General features: G+C 37.1%; 1 protein-coding gene across 3 annotated transcripts in view; it reads right to left on the minus strand.

Moving 5' to 3' along the window:
- The window catches only part of RNASEH2B_1 (Ribonuclease H2 subunit B), a 29,443-nt gene extending 18,051 nt beyond the window's left edge, over positions 1-11,392 (minus strand). The window contains exons 1-8 of one of the 3 annotated variants that reach the window (XM_051209415.1): positions 11,329-11,392; positions 11,234-11,293; positions 11,078-11,185; positions 10,971-11,038; positions 10,824-10,935; positions 6,428-6,631; positions 3,939-4,156; positions 2,247-2,315 (exon numbers count right to left, since the gene is read on the minus strand). In XM_051209415.1, coding sequence (XP_051072891.1) covers positions 2,247-2,315; positions 3,939-4,156; positions 6,428-6,631; positions 10,824-10,935; positions 10,971-11,038; positions 11,078-11,185; positions 11,234-11,293; positions 11,329-11,362 — 873 coding nt within the window. In that variant the 5' untranslated portion in view covers positions 11,363-11,392. Of the gene's footprint in view, positions 1-2,246; positions 2,316-3,938; positions 4,157-6,427; positions 6,632-10,823; positions 11,186-11,233; positions 11,294-11,328 lie in introns of all 3 variants that reach the window. The other 2 variants (XM_051209416.1, XM_051209417.1) reach the window with 2 other exon arrangements.
- Between the last annotated feature and the right edge of the window lie 270 nt (positions 11,393-11,662).

The raw sequence follows: 11,662 nt of genomic DNA on the forward strand, positions 1-11,662 counted from the left end.
TCTCCAAAATTCTGGTCTTTTGAATTCTTCATGTTCGCCAATTTTTCTATTTCCAAATTTATTTCACTGGATTATACTCCTTGAATAACATCGTCAAACCATAATCTTTCGAATTGCTGTTTATACTCTTACTACCTCTACCACAATGGGATTTGAATGGACGATTGTATCAGTGTGCTAATGGGGTATGGTAAATTGAACTGATATATGTACGTACGTACGAAGTTCTACGTTGTGACTCACTAACTGATCTTCTTTTGCCTACGATGAATAACTGTCTCATATTGAACATGGTTAAACTCCATTGACCACAGCTTTTCACTAGAACTTGACTTGTATCTAGAAGTTGATCATTAGTGACTACATGATTATAATTTCGGTGGAGTTTTGTTCTCTGAGCTGGATGGTTTGGTCGTGGAGCTTTCATCGTTCTTCTGAACGACATCATCAGCACAAACTTCAGATAGAAGTCTATCTACCTGAGCTACAAATCTTCTCCACCATCTCAATATGATTATAATAAATGAAGTAGGATTTGTGAAATTTGCCCAGTATTAAACACCAATTGAACTTAGCTAGATAATATAGAAACATTGGATGGCTATTTCATCTTAGTATAATGTAATGCCTTAAATTGTTCTGTGAATATGACATAGACAACATATGCTCGAATGATAAGCAACTGTAAATTACAAGTTTACGATAAAGTAGTTGTCAACTTAGGAATTAATGATTGGTAGTTGTTTAAACTGATAGGATTTTATGTGTATTTGGCTAAAATAACAATAATGGCAACTATACCATCATCCATTAAATAACTGAGTGTTAATTATTTACGTCCCATTTAGTAGTAATTAGGTTTGTCTATAAGTAAACATATTCATTTTATCTACTAATTAGAATAAAATATGCGCCACACAAATCTCATTTGATATGTGTGAGGGCTGTGATACTGCCCGGGTGCCCAAACCGAAGCAGGTGGTTTTCTTAGGGGGCCACACCCTGAGCCTTCAACCTGAAGGTCTGATCCACAAGACAGTGGAGCATCGTAAGGAGATGCGGTCCCATGGTAGCCGGTGACCAACGATTGGTTTACATGCCATTTGTTCACGCCGGATACTGAAGCCCATGTGAACCATTGATTTGGAATCCGGTTAAGGCGACGGACATTCGCTTTTCATCCTCTCATTTTCGTAAACAACACCCATGGTGCGAGAAAGTAGTGAGTAAGACTTCTCTGGCAGGGGCTATAAACGCGTGGCCATGTGAGAGCATTTCGAGAGAGAGAGCGGACTTTCTAAATCTCTCGGCCATACCAGGGCATTTGTAAATAGAAATTCTTGAGTTATATGAGGAAAAACAAGGTTGACTAATTAATATTTGTGCAAAGATTTATCAGACCCTGGTTTGGTTAAAGGTGAGGAAAGTCAGCTTTCCCTCTCGAAATACTCTCACATGACCACATACATACAACCACTGACATGGAAGTTCTACCCACTGCCATCTAGCGGCAGAGTTGTTATTTACGAAATTTAGATGAAGAAAAGCGATTGACTGGTACTTTAACCAGATTGGTGGATATAGAGAATCCACCTAAGGGAATTAGAAAACTCTACTTTCAAACGAATAGTGGATATGGGCTACAGGATCCTAAGGGAACAAATGACGTTAAACCTATTGTTAGGCGCCGACTACTATAGGATAGCATCACCTAACGTTGCTTCACTGCATTGTGGATTAGACATCTAGATCAAAGGCTCAGGGAGTGATTTCTTAAGTAAATCACGTGCTTCAGTTCGGCCGACTGGGAAGTATTCAAGCCCTTACAAAAACTGAATTAGTCTGGTATATATATATTTGTTTGGTGCCCTTTTGTACTTATATATTTAAATAAATGCTTCTGCATTTTGTTTTTATTCTCTGAATCTTTCTACCCATAGATACTTCTTTACTATGTTGAGATGAATTGTGGTAAATCATTCTCTTACCCTTAGTAATTTTATATAGCTCTCTAATCATTATAACTCCGCCTGGAGTCCCTCCGGGAGCTACTGCCGGTCCCAAGCCTAGATAAAGGAGGAGAGTTGGGCATGGGGTTAGCGATCCCATCCCGTAGAAAACTAACACGCTAAAAAACGCTAACCAGAGAAAAAAGATCACTAAGCAGTATATCTCAGGTCAAAGAAAAAGAAAAAAAAGAACAGAATGAGATTTACAAAACAACAACAACAACAACAACAACATACCTCATTGATCTTTGATTCATTTAACTTTAATGCTGAAGAATAGTCTTCTTTGGGTTGATAATTTTTCGACTTATGTAAATATTAAAACATAAAGTGAATCAAACAATGACTTATATAAGATGAACAGTACGGTAAAAAGTTATTAAATTATTTAAAAAGGGTCAACTAGGTCATGATCTAATAAGATTATATTAATGTCATCAAGAAGAATGATGGTGGTACGTTATAAAGTACTTCAATAATCATTGTATTTTTAGTTAAGAGCTTTATCATAGCCAAAGACTCTGGAGGAACAAATGAAGTATGAACCAATCGCTGATCACCACAGTTACCATGGGACTGTATCTCCTAGCATTGCTTCACTGCATTGCGCATCAGACCTTTAGGTTAAAGGCTCCAGATGTGGCCGCCATCTAAGAAAACCACCTGTTTCGGTTTGGACACCCAGGCAGTAGTATCACAGCCCTCACACAAATTGAATGATTTATGTAGCGCATATCTATTTGGTGCCTCCTTATATCAATATTTATGTGTTCAAATAAAATAAATAAATAAATGTGATTAAAATTTGGGTTATTTAACCATTGAGCCTTTAGTCGGTTGGCTATGAACAACAATCATGTTTCTAAGTTCAACAATCGTTATTACAGAATTTTCGGAGGTCTCACTCACCACTACAGATATACAGTTTAAGAATTCCAGATAAAAAAGGGTAAAATAGAGAAACAAAGATGAGAATATACTTCTCTTAAACAAAGTAAGTAGCCATTCGTGTATTTTGAAACTAACAACATTATGATATTGTTAAGAGCGAGTTACACTTGAATTTCGAGTTAGATTCCCATAGCTTAGTGAAAAGGAAATAAGGCGAGACTCTAATTTATGGATGACCTTTGAACGAATCGTAAGTGACCCTGAGAAATATTAGCCAATCAGCACACAGTCAGTATAGAGTAAATATATATTATTATACAAAACCATGGAAATAAAGTGGATACACTTCTTAGACGTGGTTCAAGAACTTGTCAACGTTAGAAAGAGGTTCAGAGGTCCTAACATCGTAATGCATGCAGTAAAGGAAATCATCCATATGTCTACAGAATAGTCGACCTCTGGAGTCATGGTAAAGTCTCAAAAACTCTTTTAGCCTCAACCGCGTAACTTCAATATTGTTTATGTGCACTCCGGTTGTTGAGTACACGAAATGCTACCTGTGGATAACGACATGATGCACATAATCAGGCCTATGTAGAAGTCTGTAGGCTCTCCAATCATCCGTACATATTGTAGTACCTGGCTTTAGCCAGTGTTACTGGTGCTTTTATTATCCAGTTCGCAATAATTGTCGTAATTTGCATTAGTTAGGAATTATATATCGGGTTTTCATCACAAACTGATATCAGCTATAATGCCAGAAATTTATTTAGCCAAATGGATGAAAGGTTTTCGTACCGAACTCCGAGATCTATTATCTTATACTTGAATGATTCGTCCACAAACTATAGCCTCGCCGTTTTATTTGTTATAGCCGCTCAATTATCACGTTTTGTACAAAATCCCCAGTGAACCGATCGTACTTTAGCATTAAGCACTGAAGTTGGTGCCGTAACCTTGAAATCTCTAAAACGCCTCTGATTAGCTCGTCCAGAAATTAGAATCTCACCGGAACTTTTTTTAATGAAATCAACTTACATCAAATGACTTCTGGATAGATTTATCATCAATAGGATCAATATTTTCAGTGGAATTCATATCCGGCAAATTGAATTCAATCGTTTTTAATCCAATTTTTTCTTGAAGCTTAATGTATAAATCAGGTGAAAGATAATCAGCTACTAATTGATAAGCTAAATGTAAACATGTTTGATGTAACAATTGATTGGTTGATAATATTTCAGCTTCTTTGGAACCTAATTTACAGAATACAAAACATTAATGATGAAGTTTATTAATAACTATCTTTTTAACGCTATAAGTAATTTATTATTGTAGTAACAAAAGAAAGAAATACATATTTGTATTAAATATGCTAGTTATTAAGCCTGTTTCATCTCTTTTAAGCATAAAGAGCATCCATTTATGTAAGGTGATTCTTGAATGAACAAGTATAAGATCCATCACTCCCGACCGTTGTTGCTACCTTGACGTGGTGGTCGGGCTTGCCTATCGTGATGAAGCAACCGAGCTATACTGGCTGGAACAACCGTTCCTCAAGATCCTACCATGTCAGACAGATCGGTTGAAGAGCGGTAAGACTAAAAGCAACAAACCCAAGGTCCGAAGGCGAAATCGTACTGCTGACTGTACAGGTGTGACAGCAGTAAGGTTTTTCCTTCAGACAACCAGCATGACAGCGATGCTGTTTTCCCACAAGGAGGGGTGGGGTTAGAAAAGGTCGACCCTAAAAATACACACCTCGCCTTATCCCACGGATATCTTTCTCCGGTGATAAGGTTTCAACAAATACGGAGATAACACGAAAATTACTCATAAAAAGGTCGTGTGTGACCGACCTCAAGCAGTTCTCCCTTGTGCACTGCGGTCACGCTCCCAGGTCACTAAGACCACTTCTAATCCGATTTCCTTTTCAGGTACCTCCAGAAGAACCCTTCCACGGTGTGGGCAACCGGGAAGTGATAACCGCCCTCATACCTGTAACAGCACTCAAGACCACTGTATTCATAATCATATATACGAAAAATACTTAGAGTTATGACAAATCAGTGAGTCAGTTACGACGTAGGACCAGGCACATGTATGCATCGGTCCAAGTTGTCACACCTCATTAGCACAGCAAGACAAACACCGGATTCATAGCAGTTAACTCAATACTGTAATATATAAAGGAAACATTGTATATAAGGATATAGTACAGGAAGAAAGAGTTAGTTCGTAGAAAGAAAGATACAAATCACGTGCTACACGTCATGTTGAGCATAGTTCCTGTCAAGCTAATACAAGAATACAGCATGTTATACAGAATAAAACAACACACTGGAAAACAAAACAGATACTACACTGAGTAATAACACACTGAATTTAAAAGGAAGTACTATTGAACAAAATTCACAATGAGTAGAAAAATTTGATGTTGCCCTTTTATCCCGTCATAACAATTCGATTCAATGGATGATTGCTAACGCCTTGTGAATATTACTGTCTCAATAATTCCTTAACAAGTGGGACTGTCATGCATAGAATTTCGCCATTTTTGCAGAAGTACTGTTCATTTCGATCGCGCGAAGTACATGCTGCTGATCCAATTCAAGTAGCCTGTATGTCATAGCATATGAAAACAATACAACCTACATACTCTTGGATGATATGTCTTTCCCTACATAACAGGTCTACATAAAAAACAAACACTTAGTTGTTCCCAGAATATAATCTATAGGAAAACTAAAGATTAAGTGATATTGATTAGCTTTGGTTACAATATGTTCGGAATAGTGAAGGGGTATGGCTGTATATCTTCAATGTGTTGTGAAGCTATCATTGTCTTTCTATTAGTTTGGCAGAACAAGCTATTAGTGATTCGTGGAGAAATCCTGATGCCTCACTCTTATTTGGAGCTTGTGCTGATAATATCTAGAAAGAATATGAGTTTCATGATTAAACCAACCAAGCTAGGAAAACAGTCTACCAAAATCTTCATGAATAAGAAGTCTTTACCTTCAATCTACCAAAATTTCGTTAATGAGAGTGATATTTTTAGATAAGGAGTTTCAAAATTGACCTCTTAGACTAGTAACAAGCAGTCTTGAAAATGAGAAATGCAACGGTTGATGGTGTCAAACACACTTGTCAAATCCACTAAATTATATAGAGCAGACAGCATTTTAACAACACGCTGAGACATCCTAAGATTGTTAATTAGTATCACATATACTTTAAGCAATTTGGTTTCCTAAATCAGTGAGTGCCACAAATTAAAACATAATTACTAATTGGCTATACGAGTTGAGGTATCTCGTTTGAGTTATATAATATCTGGGTTGGGGTACGCTTATTTAGGGATAAAATTCACTGACTGAGGTTTAATTGTCCTATTGACCGTCGTATATTTAGTCACGAGAGGATTTGGTGTGAAAAAAAATGAAAGGGAGGTTTAAACCGTAGTTAAATATGCAACAAAGAAATTATTTGTGGATAAAACAACAAAAATTTTGAAAAACTCTTACTAGAAGTAAATTCTGGAACCCGTGAATCTTCACTTTTTCCATCGTACTGATCAGAAGACGAACTAGTAGCGATTAATCGAAGTTGAGAAACTAAAACAGGATTCTTGCAGTTGTAGGAAGCCTTATAAACAGCAGATACTCTATTCGACAACCACTCGATCGTCTTAGATTCATTTAACCGATAAACAGATAAACTACCGATACCTTCGAAAAACAAATGGTCATGATACATAAGCATTGTCAATACAAGTTCATAATTTGTAGTTTGTGAACTAAAACAGTTTTTCTGGTTTACTTTATAAATGCGCTTCGGTATGCAATAAAGCTGAATGAATTGCACACTATGTTACATATATTTTCGACTAGCCATTAAATGCAGTACGAACCTCAACAAACAAAATGCGATAAACTCTAACCCTTTACTATTTAAAACAATTAGTCCCTTTGATAAATTTCGATAATGTAATTAGAAGACGAAGATTATCAGAACTATGTGATATATTAGCGCAATACATTTTGAACAATCTGATCACACATGTACTTGTTAAGAGCATTCATATATAAAAATAAAAGGTCAACTAGACTGGAAACGGGGTAAGAGGAGATAAGGATAATGATAATAATAATGTGAACACAAAGCGAAACCTAATCACTCTGGATAATAAGTCAATATTACCAGGGTAGGTTTAAGGTAAGAACAAACTGTTTTTGAACACATAAAGGGGGTTTGAATTTTCGTATGGCTAAGGCTTTAATAGACCTTAGTATACGCCCTTTTACACTTTTATACAGCACTACAAAATCTGAAATTAGATCAATCTTGTGACCTGTTTCAATTATATGTTTAGCAATAGAGGATGATGGATGTTTATCCTCTGCTCTTATTGGGTCACTTGATTGTATTTGTTTCTGAAGCCATTTGGGTACATGTTCACTCACTCCTCCCTATGTATGTGTGACCACACACACATTTAAATTGGTAAACACAGTGGGATGTGACGCAATCGTTTCCATGTACTTTAGGTTTTGAATGAAGCATGCACCTTGTTCTTTCTTTGATGATGACCTTTGCTGCGCAATAGGTTTTATTGATGACTGATTTAAGTCGTTGTTTCAATAAAAGGCTATTTGAATCACCTCTGAATGGTAAGGTGATGTAGACAGGCTTTTTCTCTACCGAGGCTACAGTAGATCTCGCTGTACCATGGACTTTCCATCTATTTATGAATTTCAGAGGATAGCCATTTTCTATCAACGTTTTATTTAACAACTTAACATCATCATCAATGGCGTCGTTTGTAGAAATACTATCGAGTCTGTTGAAAAGACACATTATCAAACCACGTTTGTATTGCACAGGGCAATAACTATAATAACTAAGATATTGACCTGTCCACGTTGGTTTTCTAAAAATAAGTCGCTTGACTGAGCCATCTTCTCGTCTATTCAAAAGTATATCTAGGAAGTGAAGCTGATCGTTCTTCTCCTCTTCACATGAGAGAATAATATGGTTTTGGGGAGCGTTAAGTTTATTTAGTACATATTCTCTTTTCTCTCACAAACAACTAAGATATCGTTCACATATTTATTACAAAGTGACATGTTTCCGACTAGGTCATCAGTCTGATTTTCAGCGTGCCATGAATACATCTGCTAATAATGGTCCTAGCGGACTACCCATACCAACTCCATCAATCTGACGAAAGTATTTACCTTCAAAAGTGAACTGAACTTTGTTAGTACATAGCAGTAAATCTTTAAGAATTTTTAAAGGGACACATAATTTAAGATTGTTTACAGATATGTAATCACATAATGTATCAATGGTTTGTTTAAAAGGTACATTTGTAAACAAGGAATTTTCATCAAATGAACACATTGTCTTTTCCTTGATATTAATATCATCTAAAGGATTCTTTTGAACTGGTTGATCATTTAGATGATATTAATATCAAGGAAAAGACAATGTGTTCATTTGTTGTAAATTCCTTGTCTACAAATGTACCGTTTAAACAAACCATTGATATATTATGTGATTACATATCTGAAAACAACTTTCAATCACGTGTGCAATACAAACGTGGTTTGATAAGGTATCTTTTCAACAGACTCGACCGTATTTGTACCAATGACGCCATTGATGATGATGTTAAGTTGTTAAATAAAACGTTAATAGAAAATGGCTATCCTCTGAAATTCATAAATAGATGGAAAGTCCATGGTACAGCGAGATCTACTGTAGCCTCGGTAGAGAAAAAGCCTGTCTACATCACCTTACCATTCAGAGGTGATTCAAATAGCCTTTTACTGAAACAACGACTTAAATCAGTCATCAATAAAACCTATTGCGCAGCAAACGTCATCATCAAAGAAAGAACAAGGTGCATGCTTCATTCAAAACCTAAAGTACATGGAAACGGTTGCGTCACATCCCACTGTATTTACCAATTTAAATGTGTGTGTGATCACACATACATAGGGAGGAGTGAGTGAACATGCACCCAAATGACTGCAGAAACAAATAGAATCAAATGACCCAATAAGAGCAGAGGATAAACATCCATTATCCCTTCATTGATAAACATATAATTGAAACAGGTCACAAGATTGATCTAAATTCAGCTTTTTTAGTGTTGTATAAAAGTGTAAAAGGGCGTATACTAAGGTCTATTGAAGCCTTAGCCATACGAAAATTCAAACCCCCTTTATGTGTTCAAAAACAGTTTGTTCTTACCTTAAACCTACCCTGGTAATATTGACTTATTATCCAGAGTGATTAGGTTTCGCTTTGTGTTCACATTATTATTATTATTATTATTATTATTATTATTATTATTATTATTACTCTTATCATTATCCTTATCTCCTCTTACCCCGTTTCCTCCCTCTCGAAATGCTCTCACACGGCCATGCGTATACAGCCTCTGCCAGGGAAGTCCTACTCACTAACTTCTCGTGGCGGGGATGTTATTTACGAAATTGAGAGGACGAAAAGTGGATGTCCGGACATGGGCTCCAGTATCCAGCGTGAACAAATGGCGTACGAACCAATCGTTGGTCACCGGCTTCCATGTGACTTCATCTCCTTACGATGCTCCACTGCCTTGTGGGTCAGACCTTCAGGTCAAAGGCTCGGGGTGTGGCCCCTAAGAAAACTACCTGCTCCGGTCTGGACACCCGTGCAGTATCACGGCCCACAGCGCCGTCTGGCTACAAAAGGTCGGATCTACAACGCGTCGGTGAGAGTAGATTTGCTCTATGCTTATGAAACCTGGGCTCTCCGAGTTGAGGATGTTAGACGACTCTCTGTGTTCGATCATCGCTGTCTCCGAAGGATTTCTGACATCCAGTGGTAACACCATGCTAGTAATATAGAGGTTAGGCATCATGTGTTCCGGCACAGAGAGGATAATCCAGTTGGTGTTACCATCTTGAAACACCAACTTCGGTGGCTTGGGCATGTTCTACGAATGTCGTCCCAGAGAATTCTGTGTGGTGAATTATTTGCCGACGCTGAGACTGGTTGGAAAAACCGGAGAGGTGGTCAGTGCATGACATGGTGTCGTGGCATGAAAGAAAGCTGCAAAGGACTGGCTTCTGTCGGTCCTTCACGACTCCCTGGTTGGGGTCTGAGAGATGGTGCAACACAGTGGCTAGGGACGTTATCAGATATGGCTCAGAATAGAAGCCAGTGGCGATCCTGCTGTAACGTTCGTTTACCTTCTTCATAAAAAGTGGTTGTATCTTCCTCGACTGAAAGATTTCCTCTGGTTTTACCTCTCCGTTTCCCTCATTATTATTATTATTATTATTACACTGCCTTACACTAATCTGTGGTCGTTATTGTTCTTCTTTTTTTCTTTTACGCTCCTTACCTTACTTTTTTCTCTTCCCATTCTCACTGGTTTGTGCGGCGCATATGTATTTGGTGCTCTCTTGTACCAATATTTATGTGTTCAAATAAATAAAGAAAAACTAAGTAAATGCGAGATTAATTTGGCTACATACAAGAATCCAAGAATTAAAAGTACTCAAAGAATAAACTACACGAGATAGAATGGATGAAATCCACTAAAATTCAGTATTTGAGTACATATTCACAATACACACGATTCACGAAAGGACAGATGACATGATTCACCAATTAATACGAATACAGGGATTTTCCATAAGTCTCTCTAGAACTAAAACCCTGATCTTAAGACAGCTAACGAGACTAGTGCATAGTGAACAAACTGATATCAAACATACCTACAAATGGTACGGGAACAAAAAGTATTAAAAATGACCTGATTATGGTGCGTAAAAAACCATGTACAGTAACTGCATCTAGTAATTCTTATGAAGAACAATTTTTTAAAGAAGGCCATGACTCATGGTGAGAATAAAGACTTACACCTTTTGTCACAAATTTCTTCAAGACGACTTTCCATGTTGGGAATGTTGCTGAAGACATCGAAACATCCACCAATTTCACTCAAAATAGCATCCCATGAAATAAACTTGTCCTAGAAATGTAATTCTCTAAAGTTAAAAGACAAACATTTTTTCTGCAGAATGATATGAAGAAGAAGAGGGGGTCAATTCGATTACAAACGTACATCCCACCATCTACATGTCTTCATATAACATATATTTAAATATATATACCAGATTTGATATTTTCACCAAGCATCCAAGACCGACATTTTTCGTCGATTTTCTGAATTTCGAAAAGCTCTGAAGACTGACCATCCCACAGATACAAACAAGGTAAATCTAGAAAGGTTACGAGGCTCAAGTCTATCCAAAGAAACGACGTCCTACCTGATCTTGGATGTTTCAGTCTAATCAAAGAACACTTTGAAGGCTGGCATGTAACGCTATCTACGGACATATATAATAGCCATGAGAGAAGGTACCTGGAATTAGGAACACAGAGCTACAATCATGCATTTCAAACCACACGGTAGCGAGTAATTGAAATCAACCTCTTAATGCTTCAGCGACCTTGATCAGCCTTCATCAAGGCAGTCACTTCATATTTGAAGTGCACCATGTCAGTGGCGTGTCTGTTGGCTACATCACTGTGGTATTCATAATTGGTTCAAAGTGGTTCTGGATAAAACAGAAGAAAAACTTGATTAACCGGCTTCCGTGTTTAGTAATAGTGGATCACAGATGCCGCTACGTAAGAGCCTAATAATATTTAACGATAAAAGATAAAAATACTGGTAAGTTGTGTTGAAGTACTGT

This window comes from Schistosoma haematobium, chromosome 1, assembly GCF_000699445.3.
Source record: "Schistosoma haematobium chromosome 1, whole genome shotgun sequence".
NCBI lineage: Eukaryota > Metazoa > Platyhelminthes > Trematoda > Strigeidida > Schistosomatidae > Schistosoma > Schistosoma haematobium.